The 17,668-nt window shown below is 35.0% G+C and overlaps 1 protein-coding gene and 13 non-coding genes across 14 annotated transcripts; all 14 read right to left on the minus strand.

Annotated features, from left to right (window-relative positions):
• Nucleotides 1–15: 15 nt before the first annotated feature.
• LOC130453209 (lebercilin) lies at nt 16–17,328 on the minus strand. Its single transcript, XM_056792833.1, has 7 exons — nt 17,294–17,328; nt 16,984–17,040; nt 13,168–13,381; nt 13,008–13,072; nt 9,809–10,220; nt 2,840–3,407; nt 16–710 (listed from the first exon to the last, which is right to left on the minus strand). Exons 1-7 carry the CDS (start codon nt 17,326–17,328, stop codon nt 310–312), a joined length of 1,752 nt encoding a protein of 583 aa, XP_056648811.1. The 3' UTR covers nt 16–309.
• Nucleotides 4,507–4,579, minus strand: Trnar-acg (transfer RNA arginine (anticodon ACG)). The gene has a single exon. It is a non-coding gene; the product is annotated as a tRNA-Arg (tRNA).
• Nucleotides 4,672–4,744, minus strand: Trnar-acg (transfer RNA arginine (anticodon ACG)). Its single transcript has one exon. It is a non-coding gene; the product is annotated as a tRNA-Arg (tRNA).
• Nucleotides 4,837–4,909, minus strand: Trnar-acg (transfer RNA arginine (anticodon ACG)). Its single transcript has one exon. It is a non-coding gene; the product is annotated as a tRNA-Arg (tRNA).
• Trnar-acg (transfer RNA arginine (anticodon ACG)) lies at nt 5,002–5,074 on the minus strand. Its single transcript has one exon. It is a non-coding gene; the product is annotated as a tRNA-Arg (tRNA).
• Trnar-acg (transfer RNA arginine (anticodon ACG)) lies at nt 5,609–5,681 on the minus strand. The gene has a single exon. It is a non-coding gene; the product is annotated as a tRNA-Arg (tRNA).
• Trnar-acg (transfer RNA arginine (anticodon ACG)) lies at nt 5,774–5,846 on the minus strand. Its single transcript has one exon. It is a non-coding gene; the product is annotated as a tRNA-Arg (tRNA).
• Trnar-acg (transfer RNA arginine (anticodon ACG)) lies at nt 6,381–6,453 on the minus strand. Its single transcript has one exon. It is a non-coding gene; the product is annotated as a tRNA-Arg (tRNA).
• Nucleotides 6,988–7,060, minus strand: Trnar-acg (transfer RNA arginine (anticodon ACG)). Its single transcript has one exon. It is a non-coding gene; the product is annotated as a tRNA-Arg (tRNA).
• Nucleotides 7,153–7,225, minus strand: Trnar-acg (transfer RNA arginine (anticodon ACG)). The gene has a single exon. It is a non-coding gene; the product is annotated as a tRNA-Arg (tRNA).
• On the minus strand, nt 7,760–7,832 carry Trnar-acg (transfer RNA arginine (anticodon ACG)). Its single transcript has one exon. It is a non-coding gene; the product is annotated as a tRNA-Arg (tRNA).
• Nucleotides 7,925–7,997, minus strand: Trnar-acg (transfer RNA arginine (anticodon ACG)). Its single transcript has one exon. It is a non-coding gene; the product is annotated as a tRNA-Arg (tRNA).
• Nucleotides 8,532–8,604, minus strand: Trnar-acg (transfer RNA arginine (anticodon ACG)). The gene has a single exon. It is a non-coding gene; the product is annotated as a tRNA-Arg (tRNA).
• On the minus strand, nt 9,194–9,266 carry Trnar-acg (transfer RNA arginine (anticodon ACG)). The gene has a single exon. It is a non-coding gene; the product is annotated as a tRNA-Arg (tRNA).
• Nucleotides 17,329–17,668: the final 340 nt, after the last annotated feature.

Raw genomic sequence — 17,668 nt, forward strand, 5'->3', positions numbered from 1 at the left:
GATAAATTTCTTATCAACATTTTATAAATAGATATTTTATTTCTCTGTTTATGTCCAATAAATATATTACAATAACTAAATTTGTACCGTATGGACCAACGAACCGTTCTAGTGTAATTTTACATCAAACTTCAAATATAAATAAAACATTTATACTTCTTACTTTACTTGAACATATTTAATAAAAAAATATATTTTTAATAATATCTCGCTTTGTCTGAGTTGAAGCTACATATTTTGTACGAGAAATTTTTTGATGAATATTTTCGGATAAACATTGGTCCACCCCGTAACATTATACTATCAACGTCAGCCAATCAGTTGATCGACTTCTCTAAACTTGTGGATGTTGTTCGTGTGTAAATCATCTAAACTATCCACGCTATCACCCGCATCAATAGCCTTCAACGTATTCAACAGTTTCTTCCTATCAATAACGCCAAATTTAGTTTCTTTCGTTACGTTTTCATTTCTATCTTTTTTACTTTTAATTTTATAGTCGTCCGAAAGAATGTCTTTCAAAAAATCATCGTTTAGAGGATCAAAGTTCATGAAAGATTCCTTCAATTTATTCTCGAACTTTTCTGTTTTTTCAAAAGTCTCCAATATGGTATTTGTATCCTTTTTGTACGACCTGAGGCTTTCTCTTTGGGCTTCTAACCGCTCTGAACACATTCTGACATTCGACACAACGCCAGAGCAGTAATTACCTAAAAAATAGGCTCCAATTATAAGAAAATAGTATAAGCAAATGTAATAATTTGGAATTTTTGGAACCGTTGGTGATATTCATACTGAACACACTGTTTCGATAACCAAGTTATCATCTTCGAAGTTTAAACTCTGAAGACGATAACTTGGTTATCGAAACGCTCGTCAAACAGTGTAATTGGGAGTGTTTGTTAGTGTTACTGAAAATATTGTGTTCAATATAAGTAAAGGTATTTAAGAAAATGGGTAAAAGATTCCACTAGAGGGTGATTTTGAAAATATAAAATTGAAAAACTTAAATTTTTGTCGAATATCAGCAAGTAAATATTATAAACGACGATTCTAAAATACTTTCACAAATTTTATGGAGAGATAAGGCTACGTAAATCGTGATAATGTCCACTACTAGTTCGAAATAAATCCTCTAAGTCATCGACCATTTTTGGAATGGGATAGTTAATGGAGGAAGATATTTAGACTTTTGAAAAAACGAATTGCCTCTTCTTTAAGTAGACGTACCCTTAGCTATTCGTAGCGACATGTTCTTACAGCATATTCCATATATATTGGGCATTCTTTAGATAAAACATACCCCGATAGGCGAATAGGAGGTGGAATTTGAAGTTTATTTGGTCAACCAGATCTACCGAACTAATTTGCTCAGATTTTTATTTGTGGAGCCGAATAAAAGATCTTTACCCCTATAGACCCACCAAAAAACTGTGGAATGTGTTACATGAGGGAGTATTAAGACTTCCCTCGTGGTGAATAGGGCGTGGAAAGAAGTGAAGACATCAAACGATCATGTCTCGTACATAACATCAATGAATGAGTCTCAATAGACGATAAGCTGGTAAAAATAGCAAAGAATAAATATCCAATTGGAACATGGAGAAGAGGTTAATCACAAAAGATGCGGAGTGACAACCTATAGTTAGGATTACGAAAGATATCGAAGAAGGAAAAGGCGATTGACATATTATGGAAGAAAGAAGACAAACACCCTAAAAAGATAGAGGAAACTACACAATAATGAAGTCTGTTGTGTCTTATGCGACGATTAATCAATATTTCATAAATACGCACCAAATTAAGAAATGAAAAATAATGTTTACTCCCCGTATAAAATTCGGTAAACATCTAATAAATCGTCAGTCCACGTGGACTCATCATCTCCACTGTTTACAAATCAAAACATCGAATCGTTCACATAAATGCATTTCTATTGGCCGAAGCTGTCGAAAGGCGTATGTACACAAATGTTCCTGCCAGAAAGTCTGCGATAAGCAATGGCGTCGCTTTATGAGATTTATTTAATTCATAAATTTCTTTAAATAAATAGAAATGTGGCGTTCTTTAGACCACGGGCGAATGAAGACAATGAAATTGTGAAAAAAAAAGGAAAATCTGAAATGCAATCATAAGAATTGCGGAATTATTTAGAGTAAATAAATTTTCTATTTATCGAGTAGTCACAAAAGGGGTTGCTATGGATCATTCACAGAACCGAAAAACATGTAATTGCGTCAAGTTTTGTCAGCATGTGGTTTTAAACACAAAAAACTGAACAAATGGATGGCAATAACCAAATTCTCAAGGCTAGTTCCATGGCGACAAGATTATTTGCGTCAAATAAAAGACTACCCAAGTTCTAATAAACGAATGGGGTACAAAAAGGTCTCAGTTCACGTCTGGTATTCTGTTTAAACCAAACTCCCTTACAGGCAGGTACATTTTACTCATCTATTCACGTTTTATCATTTAATATTTAGTTGTAACAAGTTAACGAGGTATAATAATGATTTTTTTTCAAGTTCCAAGTAGAACTACAATTAAGTATATCTGTCTAAATAACTGCGTATAATTTATAATGATTCGATTGCCTTTTAACAAATACTTTCTCGCATAAGATAATAAATTTATAAAATGAGGTATCTACGCCAATGATAGATCAAAAAAAAATTGTCGGCAAGGGTTTCGAACCAGTTTTTATAATCTGCAATTGATATTGGAAGAACTATACAACTATACAACTTTTTAGTGTTATTAAATATGATCGATCAAAGTAGAGCAAAATCAATGCCGAAAAGTCATACATGTACAACTATTAAAAGAGTGTTAAAATTACCAATTTTCTCAAATTCCGTATCGACGTTGTTAACTGCCTTCTCAATAGCCGAATCTATATGTGACTGCACCTTTTCTAATTTCTCATCGCTAGAATATCGAATTTCATCATTCGATCCATACAAACTCGTTCTGTTCATCGATCGATTCGCATCACCGGATGTACTCCTACAACTCGATTCATTGGTATCGTTACATCGACTCTTTTCTTCGCCGGAACTGTCGAAGTTACTTAAAGACAATTCCGAACCGTTGTCGGATTCGACGCTTTCTCTCGATTTGGAACCACTTGATAATCTATTTTTTATACTTTCTGATGGTAGTGTCAGTATTCCGTTGTTTTTTTTCGAAGTTTCTTCGTTTTTAGGACATTTGATCGGTTCTAATTTTATGTTGGTATACGTTTTTGTTTCTTCCAAATCGTCGACGATAGTCGTCAACTTTTCTTTCGTATCAGTATTTTTTGTTTTTGACGATTGATGCAGGGCGCCTAGGGTTATCGTCGATACCGATTGACCAGGCACACGGTTGAATCTATTTCTACGAGGGTGGACAACGTTTTCCTTTGCCTAAAACAGATGATGATTGGTTTTTATCGCAATTTGAAAGATTGAAAGGTTATAATAGATATTGGTTGTTAAAGAGCTTCATATAGAGTTCAATGACGTGAAAATGTTTATCTGCTTCTGTTAATTATGTTGTTTGTTTATTTTCATACTTAGGGAGAGTGATGAGCGAGATTTTTCTTGCGGTCTAGGTGTTACAGAAAAAGCAAAAGGAGTATCAGCCTCAACTCCTCAAAATCAAAGACCAAGACCGAGTAATGCAAAATTCACACAAAACTAAGTCCGAACATGCATTTTTTGTTCAAACATTGCTCTTAATTTTAGGGGCAAAATTTTTGAATAAAAATATAGAGAATTTCCTCCAAAAATTAATGAATGGAAGCAACATCTTGCGCTCGTTTCTCCATACAAAAAATGCTTGATTGAATGGAAATCGTTGTATTTCTAAATCCTCCATTTATAATAAATCACCTGAAAAACTATTCCATTCTTGAATTTTCTTCAATAAAAATCAATAAAAAAGTGTAACTCTGGAAATAGTCTAGGTACAAGATTAAGATCAAGACTGGCAGGATTGTCGTGGCGGAGAATGATTCGTCTTGTGCGATTGGTTTCCCTGATTTTTCCCCCTTCTGATACCATTCAGAATTGACTGACCTACATTGATCTAATGAAACGGTGGTGAAACATCCAGTTATTCCTTAAAAAATGGCGACCATTTGCTTCGAAGTATTTCGTGCGCGACAACTTTTGTTGCATTCATCTCGTCTTTAAAGACCCACAACAGATTATTGTTTAGTTTCGCCAGGTTTTTTTAAGCGATTGTCAAATTATGCGGTATCCAACGCGAACCAATCTTCTTGGTAGCCAAATTGTCAGAAATAGTCTTGATACAGGACTGGACCCTACAACATCAAGACGACTCTACACTGCAAAATTAAGGTCAACACCACATATGCAAGACCAAGATTGATATCTGAATTTGATGTTGGTTTTGTATTTACTCAGTTTTGACATTAATTATCTTCAATATCTTGATTATTGTAAAGTGGTCAAAAATATTCTTATTAATGTCTTGTGAAGTATCCCAAAAAAGTATTTCCGATCCTGCCAGGATTCGAACCTGGAATCTTCTGATTCGTAGTCAGACGCGTTGTCCGTTGCGCCACAGGACCTGATAAATCTTTCTTATGTTGATAAGATAAGTTATAAATGATTGGATCTGAAATACTTATAATACCATAATCACGATGTCAAAAACCACAAACGATCCTGCCAGGATTCGAACCTGGAATCTTCTGATTCGTAGTCAGACGCGTTGTCCGTTGCGCCACAGGACCTGATAAATCTTTCTTATGTTGATAAGATAAGTTATAAATGATTAGATCTGAAATACTTATAATACCATAATCACGATGTCAAAAACCACAAACGATCCTGCCAGGATTCGAACCTGGAATCTTCTGATTCGTAGTCAGACGCGTTGTCCGTTGCGCCACAGGACCTAATAAATCTTTCTTATGTTGATAAGATAAGTTATAAATGATTAGATCTGAAATACTTATAATACCATAATCACGATGTCAAAAAACACAAACGATCCTGCCAGGATTCGAACCTGGAATCTTCTGATTCGTAGTCAGACGCGTTGTCCGTTGCGCCACAGGACCTGATGTACAATTCGTATGCAACACACGGCAATGAAATACAGAAAATTTGTTGTAATCACAGTTTAAGTAGTCAATCCTTTATATCAACCACCTTGGAGTGCCATATTCTTGTTCCAGCGATGCTACTACTTTTGGTAGTAACCATGGATACCAGCTGATGTTGCCGTCTTTGAAACCGCCATCGTCTGCTAGTGAATGGACTCAATTGACTGTTACAGATTCTTTTCGATTGACATTTTCATTTTATGTAATAATTACAAGTCTACCGGAGGTAGATTTGGGTTCTATGGAGAGCGTGGAAGTGTAAAAAGCTAAAAACTGTTGAACTATTTACAACGAAGGTGATGGCGAGTTGTCATAGTGAGGAATCCACCCGCGTCGTGGTTCTGGCTATACACGCGCAATCCTAGTACACCACCTTGTAGATACTAAGCCTGTGTTTAGTTGTGTGGTACCCACTTATTGTAGATTAGATTCTGGATATCAAAGAATCGAATTAATATGGTCTTCATTTGCGAAACCAAAAAATACAGTCGATCTTGCCAGGATTCGAACCTGGAATCTTCTGATTCGTAGTCAGACGCGTTGTCCGTTGCGCCACAGGACCTAATAAATCTTTCTTATGTTGATAAGATAAGTTATAAATGATTAGATCTGAAATACTTATAATACCATAATCACGATGTCAAAAAACACAAACGATCCTGCCAGGATTCGAACCTGGAATCTTCTGATTCGTAGTCAGACGCGTTGTCCGTTGCGCCACAGGACCTGATGTATAATTCGTATGCAACACACGGCAATGAAATAAAGAACATTTGTTGTAATCACAGTTTAAGTAGTCAATCCTTTATATCAACCACCTTGGAGTGCCATATTCTTGTTCCAGCGATGCTACTACTTTTGGTAGTAACCATGGATACCAGCTGATGTTGCCGTCTTTGAAACCGCCATCGTCTGCTAGTGAATGGACTCAATTGACTGTTACAGATTCTTTTCGATTGACATTTTCATTTTATGTAATAATTACAAGTCTACCGGAGGTAGATTTGGGTTCTATGGAGAGCGTGGAAGTGTAAAAAGCTAAAAACTGTTGAACTATTTACAACGAAGGTGATGGCGAGTTGTCATAGTGAGGAATCCACCCGCGTCGTGGTTCTGGCTATACACGCGCAATCCTAGTACACCACCTTGTAGATACTAAGCCTGTGTTTAGTTGTGTGGTACCCACTTATTGTAGATTAGATTCTGGATATCAAAGAATCGAATTAATATGGTCTTCATTTGCGAAACCAAAAAATACAGTCGATCCTGCCAGGATTCGAACCTGGAATCTTCTGATTCGTAGTCAGACGCGTTGTCCGTTGCGCCACAGGACCTGATGTACAATTCGTATGCAACACACGGCAATGAAATACAGAAAATTTGTTGTAATCACAGTTTAAGTAGTCAATCCTTTATATCAACCACCTTGGAGTGCCATATTCTTGTTCCAGCGATGCTACTACTTTTGGTAGTAACCATGGATACCAGCTGATGTTGCCGTCTTTGAAACCGCCATCGTCTGCTAGTGAATGGACTCAATTGACTGTTACAGATTCTTTTCGATTGACATTTTCATTTTATGTAATAATTACAAGTCTACCGGAGGTAGATTTGGGTTCTATGGAGAGCGTGGAAGTGTAAAAAGCTAAAAACTGTTGAACTATTTACAACGAAGGTGATGGCGAGTTGTCATAGTGAGGAATCCACCCGCGTCGTGGTTCTGGCTATACACGCGCAATCCTAGTACACCACCTTGTAGATACTAAGCCTGTGTTTAGTTGTGTGGTACCCACTTATTGTAGATTAGATTCTGGATATCAAAGAATCGAATTAATATGGTCTTCATTTGCGAAACCAAAAAATACAGTCGATCTTGCCAGGATTCGAACCTGGAATCTTCTGATTCGTAGTCAGACGCGTTGTCCGTTGCGCCACAGGACCTAATAAATCTTTCTTATGTTGATAAGATAAGTTATAAATGATTAGATCTGAAATACTTATAATACCATAATCACGATGTCAAAAAACACAAACGATCCTGCCAGGATTCGAACCTGGAATCTTCTGATTCGTAGTCAGACGCGTTGTCCGTTGCGCCACAGGACCTGATGTATAATTCGTATGCAACACACGGCAATGAAATAAAGAACATTTGTTGTAATCACAGTTTAAGTAGTCAATCCTTTATATCAACCACCTTGGAGTGCCATATTCTTGTTCCAGCGATGCTACTACTTTTGGTAGTAACCATGGATACCAGCTGATGTTGCCGTCTTTGAAACCGCCATCGTCTGCTAGTGAATGGACTCAATTGACTGTTACAGATTCTTTTCGATTGACATTTTCATTTTATGTAATAATTACAAGTCTACCGGAGGTAGATTTGGGTTCTATGGAGAGCGTGGAAGTGTAAAAAGCTAAAAACTGTTGAACTATTTACAACGAAGGTGATGGCGAGTTGTCATAGTGAGGAATCCACCCGCGTCGTGGTTCTGGCTATACACGCGCAATCCTAGTACACCACCTTGTAGATACTAAGCCTGTGTTTAGTTGTGTGGTACCCACTTATTGTAGATTAGATTCTGGATATCAAAGAATCGAATTAATATGGTCTTCATTTGCGAAACCAAAAAATACAGTCGATCCTGCCAGGATTCGAACCTGGAATCTTCTGATTCGTAGTCAGACGCGTTGTCCGTTGCGCCACAGGACCTAATAAATCTTTCTTATGTTGATAAGATAAGTTATAAATGATTAGATCTGAAATACTTATAATACCATAATCACGATGTCAAAAAACACAAACGATCCTGCCAGGATTCGAACCTGGAATCTTCTGATTCGTAGTCAGACGCGTTGTCCGTTGCGCCACAGGACCTGATGTATAATTCGTATGCAACACACGGCAATGAAATAAAGAACATTTGTTGTAATCACAGTTTAAGTAGTCAATCCTTTATATCAACCACCTTGGAGTGCCATATTCTTGTTCCAGCGATGCTACTACTTTTGGTAGTAACCATGGATACCAGCTGATGTTGCCGTCTTTGAAACCGCCATCGTCTGCTAGTGAATGGACTCAATTGACTGTTACAGATTCTTTTCGATTGACATTTTCATTTTATGTAATAATTACAAGTCTACCGGAGGTAGATTTGGGTTCTATGGAGAGCGTGGAAGTGTAAAAAGCTAAAAACTGTTGAACTATTTACAACGAAGGTGATGGCGAGTTGTCATAGTGAGGAATCCACCCGCGTCGTGGTTCTGGCTATACACGCGCAATCCTAGTACACCACCTTGTAGATACTAAGCCTGTGTTTAGTTGTGTGGTACCCACTTATTGTAGATTAGATTCTGGATATCAAAGAATCGAATTAATATGGTCTTCATTTGCGAAACCAAAAAATACAGTCGATCTTGCCAGGATTCGAACCTGGAATCTTCTGATTCGTAGTCAGACGCGTTGTCCGTTGCGCCACAGGACCTGATGAATGATTCATGTACGAGGCGTGTCAATTAAATGAGGATAATTTGATTATAAACGTTGTATTTACAGCAAGTGGTACATTGTAAGCAGTCATCCCTTCACAACAACTACGCTAGTGTACCGCACACTTGTTACATCGCCCCTAATACTTCTGGTAACAAACCTGGAAGTCAGACGATGTCAAGGTCTTTAAAATCGCCATCGTCTGTTGGTGAATCGACTCATACAAATTCCCTTCCATTGGCACTGTATTTTAGGAAATAGCTAAAAGTCCATTGGAGCCAGATCTGCAGTGTACGGAGGTTTTGGAGGCGTTGAAATGTGTCCTTTGGCCAAAAACTGCTGAATTCTTAACGGCAAGCACTGGTGCGTTATTATGGTGAATAATTCACCCTTGTGGTAGCATTTAATCCTAGCACACTATTGCTTGAAAACGTCTTCGTAGAATCAGTGTTTAGCACGCCTCGAATATCGAAGAATATGTCTGGTCTTCATTTGCGATAGCTACATTCTGACCTTTCAAGGACGTTGATTAGATTTGAAATATTTATAATAACATGGTTATGTCTATTATCAAAAAACACAAACGATCCTGCCAGGATTCGAACCTGGAATCTTCTGATTCGTAGTCAGACGCGTTGTCCGTTGCGCCACAGGACCTGATAAATACTTACAAATATTGATAAGATAAAGATAGAAGTGATAGATATATCAACTTAGTGTATAAGGTTCAAACAATAAGATAAGAAATTACTTCAAATATCAGATTTGTACTTCTCGTCAGATCCAGGATTTGATACTGTGGATATGTAAAATTTGATAATAAAGATAACCGTAGGCTTTTGCCTTTCTTTAGATCCTGAACCACTTAAAAATGTGGCAAAGATAATTCGAAAGCTGTCTGGGCTACTCTTTAAGTAGCCCGGCTAGAAGGACGTTCCACTGAACGTAAACATTCTTCGGTGATGGCTTTTTATTTTTCAACAAATAAACAAGACAGTTTGACAGTTGCCATCACGACATCAATGCGAAGATTTTTGAAAAAGCTTAAGCATATAAGACGATTAGATGAATATCCAACGAAATAACTTCAAAAATGGCTTACATTGTTGTAGAGGAAGTAGCTGCTACGTTTGCTACATTACTGAATCCAAAAAAGTTAGTAAATAGATCGACGTAGGTACTAAAATATAAAAACTCACCTCTAAAAGTGACGTTAGTCTATCTATTTCTGCTAGCGCTTGCGCCATTTCCTTTTGCGATTGTCTGTATTTCATCGATTCGTTGTTCAGTCTTTGCTTCGCCGTTTTCTGTTCTAGAGCTAATTTTCTATTTAACACGCTATTAATTTCATCTGCATTCTTTAATTTCATTTTCAAATCTTCGATTTGTTCCAACATTTTTTCTCTATCAAGTAGACGTTTATCTTTATTAAGTTTCTCGAAATGGATTAATTTTTCTTGTGTTTTTGACAGTTCTTCGTCTCGAATTTTAAGTAGATCGTTCAATTCTTTGATCTTTAGACGTTGCGCTTTGTTCTTTTCGGTAACGGCTCGAAGTTGTTCTTCGTGAGACCGTATAAGACGAGGTAAATCCGCGCTAGTATTTTCGTACCTAAGAAAATATCTTTGTTTATATGATAAAAACGAGACATGATTCCTAATGTCATAAAACTTCAAAATATAAGGTGTACCTCAACAACCTGAAGAGAATAATAGCAAAATAAATGATAAGAAGGTTGAAAGAAGAATACGAATGAGGATTTAAAATTAATATGAGTAAAATGTATTATTCAACAAACCACAAATTTAGTTTTAGAAGAGGAAACTATTTATATATATGTATTTAAGACTCACAGTACACCGAGATGATTAGAGTCTAAGAGATATTAGGAAAACAAGTCTTAAAAGCACTCCATAGAGTAAAGAAAACAAAAAAAGAATCTCTCAAAGCATATTACAGACTAATACTTTATATGTGCAAGAAGTATAGCCAATATGGCAACCAATCGGAGTAGATCAAGGAAACTAGTAAACAGAGGACTGTTGATGATGACCAAAGAATGCCAGAATAAATATTGAAATGGAAGCCTCCAGGGAAAAGACGTAGACCAACATAGAATGATAAGTATAGACAAAAAGTAGCAGTTGGAATATAAAGAAACTGTGTTGGACATAATAATGGTGATGTTGCAAGATAAAATGCCTTAGAAGAAATGATGAAGATTAAAAAATATATTTACAGATGGGATTGAACAATCTAACATAAATTTAAAATTTCGTTACAGTATTTTCTCAGTATCTAGCCGACTTCGACTTAGAATAACTAGAATAATTTTTCAAAATTTGTGGTTTTTGAAGGCATATTCTTTTGAAATAATAGTTAATGCTTATTGATATTTTCTATCAAAGTAAAATTCTTCTTTTTTCGATTTCAACATTCCGAAATTGTTAATATTAATAAAACAAACAATGGTTGAAATAAATATGACGATTTGGATCAATTCATCTCCATACCAAGCTTTATTACTGAAGGGTAATAAGGCGTCAAATTAGGGCCCAAAATTTCGAAAAAAATTAAATTGTTTGTAACCCTTCAACTTAAAAATACCAAATTTAGTACACTGTATGAGATCGTTAAGGACATTAAATAATGGTAAGTATAAGGCAATAGAAACATTTTGGGGGGTTATGTAGGAGTGACCTAACCTTAAAATTTCATTTTTTATTTGCCAGTTGATTTAAAATTTTCATACAAAGGATAATTTAATTGTGAAACTTTTTTTACTTTTTCACGAAACTTTGTCATTTTTAAAGAAAAGTCAATAATTTATACTTCAAACTTGACAAGTCCATATATATATATATATATATATATATATATATATATATATATATATATATATACATAGGGCAATCTAAAATATGACGATTAAGGGTAATTTGATATTTTTAATGGCACATTTTGAGGGATTAATTTGGGAACTTTCTTTTAAAATGCTATTCAATGTTGATTTGAAAAAAAATATTTTTTACAGAGCTTTGAGAATGAATTTTATTTCATATTTCACAATTTAATGGAAAAATAAGTTGATAATATTGTAAAAACAATTTCAAATATTTAGGGATGGATTACCCCTTAACAGTCTGATACAGTGAACCAAAATTGGTATTTTTAAATTGAAGGGTTACAATGAAATTAATAATTTCCGAAATTTTTGGCCATAATTGGAGGCCCTATACTTCCTCAGGGATGCAGCTTGGTATAGAGGTAAATTGCCTCGAATCGTCAGATTTAGGATTTAAGATATCCAGTTTATGCGTTTTTTTATTTGAACTTTCAAAATTTGAAAACACCAACTAAGCTGTGGTCGCAAAATTCATCGGAATTTATTAGAGAATTCAGAAAAATGATTAGGGATCGATGTATATTCAATTAGTGACATAATATTCTGTTTTCGAAAAAATTTCGGGATTTATTTCTGGATCTTACTTTCCCGGACTAATGATCGCAAATTTTCCATATTTTTCTCCCCAAACTAAATTCAATTTATATAAAGTTTTCCAAAATTTGTTTGTGTAGTACAAATACTCTGGGCCAAATTATTAACAATCACCTTAAACCTTGCTAATTGCACTATTAAGTGTTTTTTGAGCCCAATTATAAATAACTATGAAAAATTTTGGTTTTTTCATTTCTTTCAAAAATTTTAAAAAAAGTTTCGAATCAACGTTGCATATCTTTAATTTCTACATCGAAACGTGTCGTTAGATGTGAGTTTTATTGAACAGAAATGAAAATCAAAATGAAAAACAAGAAAATGGAATTTTTAACAGAGTGGGTTTAAAATTGGTTTATAAGTCAAACAATACATTAAAACAATTGTTGGGTAATCATAAGGATGAAATCCAAAATTTGGAAAATAATGGTATATATGAAATTAGCTGTGGTGATTGTGATGCGAAGTATATTGGGCAAACTAAGAGATCCGTTGAAGTTCGGTTTAAAGAGCACATAGCTATTTAAAATATGGACGGACCGAAAAATGTATCCAATAATAAATTGTTGGATGCATTTGAAAGCATTGAAATTGCAAAATGAAAACATATATATATATATATATATATATATATATATATATATATATATATAAAACAGGTAAGTCAAGTTAATAGGTTAATAGGTTTTAGTTTGCCTTGAGTCTCTGGAGACATATTCAATTTTTTGTTGTTGACTGAAATGACGCGAACCAATTATTTTATTTTACAAATATTCCGTCACTGATTTATGATGTTATTGTTTGATTCACCGCTTGGATAATAAATATAGTGCCATCATTTATTTTCAAATAAACTATAGTAATAAATCCATCACAAAAATTTATATAGATCTAAAACTTACTTCGATAGAGCTTTATCTTGACGTTTTTGTAGATTCTTCAGAAACTGATTTTCTCTTGCGAGTTCCTTGAAACAAAATTAGACATGAATTTTGAGTCTGATTCATTTCATTTTATACATATTACTTATATTAATTACTTATACTTATATTAATTACTTACCGATAAATGAAAGTTGGCATCGTTCAACTGACTCTGTATAGATCTCAGTTTTAATAATTTTGCGGACAAAACTCTTTGACGTACTGAATTTGTAACACTATTCGACGGTTTCGAATAACTCGGTCGCAATGGATACATTAGAGGATTCTTCGCTTTCCTTTTTTGAAGATAACAACTAGAATTTGTTGTACATACAGACTGACAACTTTTAGTTCTAAAAAAATATGTATATCGACATTTTAAGTTTGTATAATAGTTGATAGAAAATATTGTTGGTTTGGTATGATAAAAACAGTGTAAAAAAAGTATAAAGAACATGTGAAAAATAGATTTTATTGCCTCAAAGAAAAGAAAGGATTTTTCCAAGAAACACACTGATGGAAATCTAGAGTTAGAAGTTTAAATCCTTCGAAAGGATCATGAGCAGACACTCAGAATATTGAACCGCAGAAAATACAGTGATGGATTTACGCTCAGGAGCGTGAGGCCCAAGCTTAAAGCGGAATAATTTAAAGAGCGCTAAAATTTTGGGAATACCAGAATTTTAGGAACGAGAAAAATAAAGACAATCTATTTCAAAAATCGCTGCCATCGGCTTGTGAATCAGTGCTTCTGTCTTTATGAAACAGTGGTATTTTCTTTGACATATGAAGCCGTTTTTCCTTGATTTTTGCATTAAAACTATCCAACAACTTTATGTAGTATTCTCTATAGCTTGTATATAGTCGCTGAACAATATTTCATGTGCATTCCAAAATTCTGAAGCCATAACCTTCCCAGCTGGCTGTTGTGCCTTTGGACGTGGTTCACCGGCTGCAGTCCATTTAGATAATGATCGTTTTGAGTAAAGTGATGGATCCATGTTTTATCCATTGTCACATATCGACGCAAAAAATCTGATTTATTACGTGTAAACATTGCCAAACACTGCTTTACGTTGTTGTTTTTGATTGACTGTGAGTAACCGTGGCACCTACTTTGGAAAAAGCTTTCTCATTGTTAAATGTTCATGCATAATTGTAAACATAATGCTTTCTAATATCTTTACTGCCTCAGTTATGCCACGCAATTTCAATTTATGATTAGATATAACCAATTTGTGGACTTTTTTGATGATTTATGGGAGTAACCACATCAATTGGACGACCAGAATCGGTGCCTATGCCACGTTTAAATTCATTTAACCGACAACAAATAGTTTTTTTCGATGGAACAGAGTCCAGATAACACTTTTTGAAGCCGTTGCTGAGCTTGTACAGCATTTTTCATCAAGAAGCAATGATAAATTAACACTCTAAGTTGTTTTTAAAATATCAAAAGTAGCTCCACTTAAATGGCTGTCACTTTTTTCTGACTTATTGAAATGTAATGAAATTTTATAAATTCTCTTTTGTAAGTTGGTACTTCATAAATATCATATGAATTTGACAATGGCAGCGCCATCTGTGTATCAGTCACACGACTTATTGAGTGATGTTATACATACATTCACTCAACACATACCACAAGCAAAAGTTGGAGAGAGGATAATGGTATTAAGCAACCCACATCAAAAGAGAATCTTTCGATTATTGTACATGCTGGTGGTGAATATGGTTTTGTTCAAGGAGCTGCCGGTTTTTCTCAAATCTGATACTAAACAGGAAACTATAACGATCATATGTCGATTAATATCCAATACTTCTTCATAGAGTGCTGTAGTAGAAAATAAAGGATCCAATTTAGCTGGTCTGAGCTTGCTTAATATGATATGTAGCATAAAAAATATCCTTTCCAAATAAATCATTATGTCAGGAATTATGTGAAGAATTCTTTGCCACTTAACTGGATGGCCTGACCGATCATTGCTTGGCGCATATGCGTGATACTCAATCCTGAATCACATGCTACGGTAAAGGCCAAGCTCAGTATTTTTTGCGGCCTTTTCTCTCTATGATACTATGCTATAGTCGAAGGTCGATGGTTCTCGTTATGTCTGTACCCTTAGCTTAACATAGAAAGAAGATGAAGAGGATATTTATTTCCAACACTTTTCAAAACGTTTGAATAAAGCTTTTATACCACTATGGAAATATAAAATAGCCTTGGAAAGCAAAGCAACTGCTTTAGTAAGTCAGAGTAATATGTCACGTTCATGGTTGTATTGGATTCCTTGAAACCAATCGTGACCATGGGCTCTCCTTTCTAGTGCCAATCCATGGAATCTCTTTTGGATCATAATAAAACTCGACGCTGCTTTGGCACACATATTTAAATGCTCAAGTAAGACCCTTAGAGCACTTGTTTTGGAAAAATGCCAGTCTGTGCTACAATTTTTTTCTTTTTAGGCGCCGGTCACTTTAAACAATTTGTTTCATTAATTTAACGTTTGCTGGAGTAAACTGTCACATAACCTTCCGTATGCCGATCATCTTCTAATGAATTTCGTTTCCAGCAATACAGCTTTTAATTGTTGAAAATGATGGACACAAGTCACCGTAAAAAACCTTTATTTTGTTTTTGATTTGTGTCAATCCAATTTGATATATTTTTCAAAAAAACTGGCCTGAGTGGTCGTTCGAGCACTACGACGATGGTCTCAGAAGTAACCATTAACTGCCGACATCACCTCTTCATTGTTGGGAAATCGAACCATTTTCTCAAGTCTCGGAGCAGAACATAATCCGAAGGGGGGCTAACTCTGGCGAATAGGGTGCATGAGGTAGCAATTCAAACTTCAATTCATTCATTTTGACCATTGCAATAACGAATGTGGTAAGTTGTGCATTGTCTAGATGAAACAACACTTTCCTTTTAGCTGAATGTGACTGTTTTTGCTAGATTTCTTCGCTCAAACGTTGCAATAAGTTGGCATGATACTCATCGTTGATAGTTTTTTCTTTTTCAAGATAGTCAATGAAAATTATCCCACGCGCATCCTAAAAAATCGACGCCATGACCTTGCCTTCAGATGGAACGGTCTTTACCCTTCTTTGGAATCGGTTCTCCCTTTTCATTCTATTGTTTGATTGTTTTTCTGTTTCGGGTGTATAGGGATGGACTCACGTTTCATCCATGATGCAAAAATTCGGCTTTTTTTCTGTGAAACATTGCCAAACACTCGATGGAAACATCTTCACGACGCTGTTTTTGTTTCATTGTGAGCAAACGTGACACTCATCTTGCGCACACCTTTCTCATATCCAAATTTTTAGTTAATATTAAAATGTTCACTATGTCTACTAGCTCGCACACTTTCAGTTGACGATCATCGAGTGAATTTTCTTCAGCTTTCTGTCGATCACTGCGATGCTGTTCTTCGCAGATCGTTCAAACTCCTGCTACCAAATACTTCACTGTTGATAACAAAGAAGCAGTCTCACTCACAGTAGAATCTAGTTCAGCTTGATGGAAATAGTAGGTTGAAACTTTGTGTAAAGCTTGTCATTGACGCGTGCATAAATATTTATACGAACGCACTTTATTCACTATATGAGGCCAAGAACTCATGGACTGTACTACGTATTTTTTTGAATAGATTGAAAAATAGCCTCCTAAAGACAAAAGTAAACTTTTTGGTGTCATATATCTAATAATGACCAAAAAAAATATGATTTAAAGTCAAATTATTGTGATATATTTTGGAAAATCATGTAGATTTTGCCCTATTATGTAATTCTCTTTGTAGGTAACTTTAGTCAACAAAATAAAATATAAGAAAGATAAAAATACTCTAATGACATCGTAGCATAATATCTCACGTCTATAAAGAATGATAAACACAAAGGTTGGGTAATATTATGTCCTTAGAAAAGAATACAGAAATCGCTTACTTACCTCGAAGCATCCGAATTAGGAGTATTATTCACATCAACTGAAACTGAACTACTGCAGCTAGTCATAATTCTAATTGATTAAAGATATTTTTTAAATAAAAGTTGTATAAAAATGTTATCTTTCAAAAACTGCAATGCAGAATTGACATATTTGTATAAAGCCTTACGGTTAATGTAACCATAGAAACGATAGAAATGGTTGGCTTAGCCCGATGTGTATACGTAAAAATATTTTTATTTTTTGTTATAAAACCGAATTTATAACTAAGAATTTTGCGAATACGGATAATAAATCACGACACTTTTCTTACCTTGTTAGTTTTTGATATTCTTCTTCCCATGCCATCTTCTCATTGAAGGTTGGCAACCACGATTTTTAATGCGTTCTGCAACATCAAACAATTCTCCGACGCTGAGATTTGTCCATTCTCTCACCATTTAGTACTCAGACCAACGTGATGAGGGTTAAATATGCAAGTAGCACATTTTCTCTAAGATTTACAACTTTTTATCGAAGCACCACTCTTTAAAACGATTATAACGAGTTTCATATACACTGGCGAGCAAATAATTGAGGTCACCTTAAAATTTTCATGTTCTCTGAAATTTATATTATAGCTCCGTTACAGATGTTAAACAGTGTAAACGATAAAACACAACATGGTTACACACCTCTTTGTGGGTGG

The sequence above is a fragment of the Diorhabda sublineata genome, chromosome 2 (assembly GCF_026230105.1).
Source record: "Diorhabda sublineata isolate icDioSubl1.1 chromosome 2, icDioSubl1.1, whole genome shotgun sequence".
In the NCBI taxonomy this organism is placed as follows: domain Eukaryota; kingdom Metazoa; phylum Arthropoda; class Insecta; order Coleoptera; family Chrysomelidae; genus Diorhabda; species Diorhabda sublineata.

What these genes read in the sequence shown, in the direction of transcription:
- LOC130453209 (XM_056792833.1), bottom strand. Translation starts at nt 17,328, where the DNA reads ATGGCATGGGAAGAAGAATATCAAAAACTAACAAG. An exon ending in GAATATCAAAAACTAACAAG is followed by an intron (nt 17,041 to 17,293) that starts GTAAGAAAAGTG and finishes AATTATGACTAG; the next exon opens with CTGCAGTAGTTCAGTTTCAG. An exon ending in CCTAATTCGGATGCTTCGAG is followed by an intron (nt 13,382 to 16,983) that starts GTAAGTAAGCGA and finishes ATATTTTTTTAG; the next exon opens with AACTAAAAGTTGTCAGTCTG.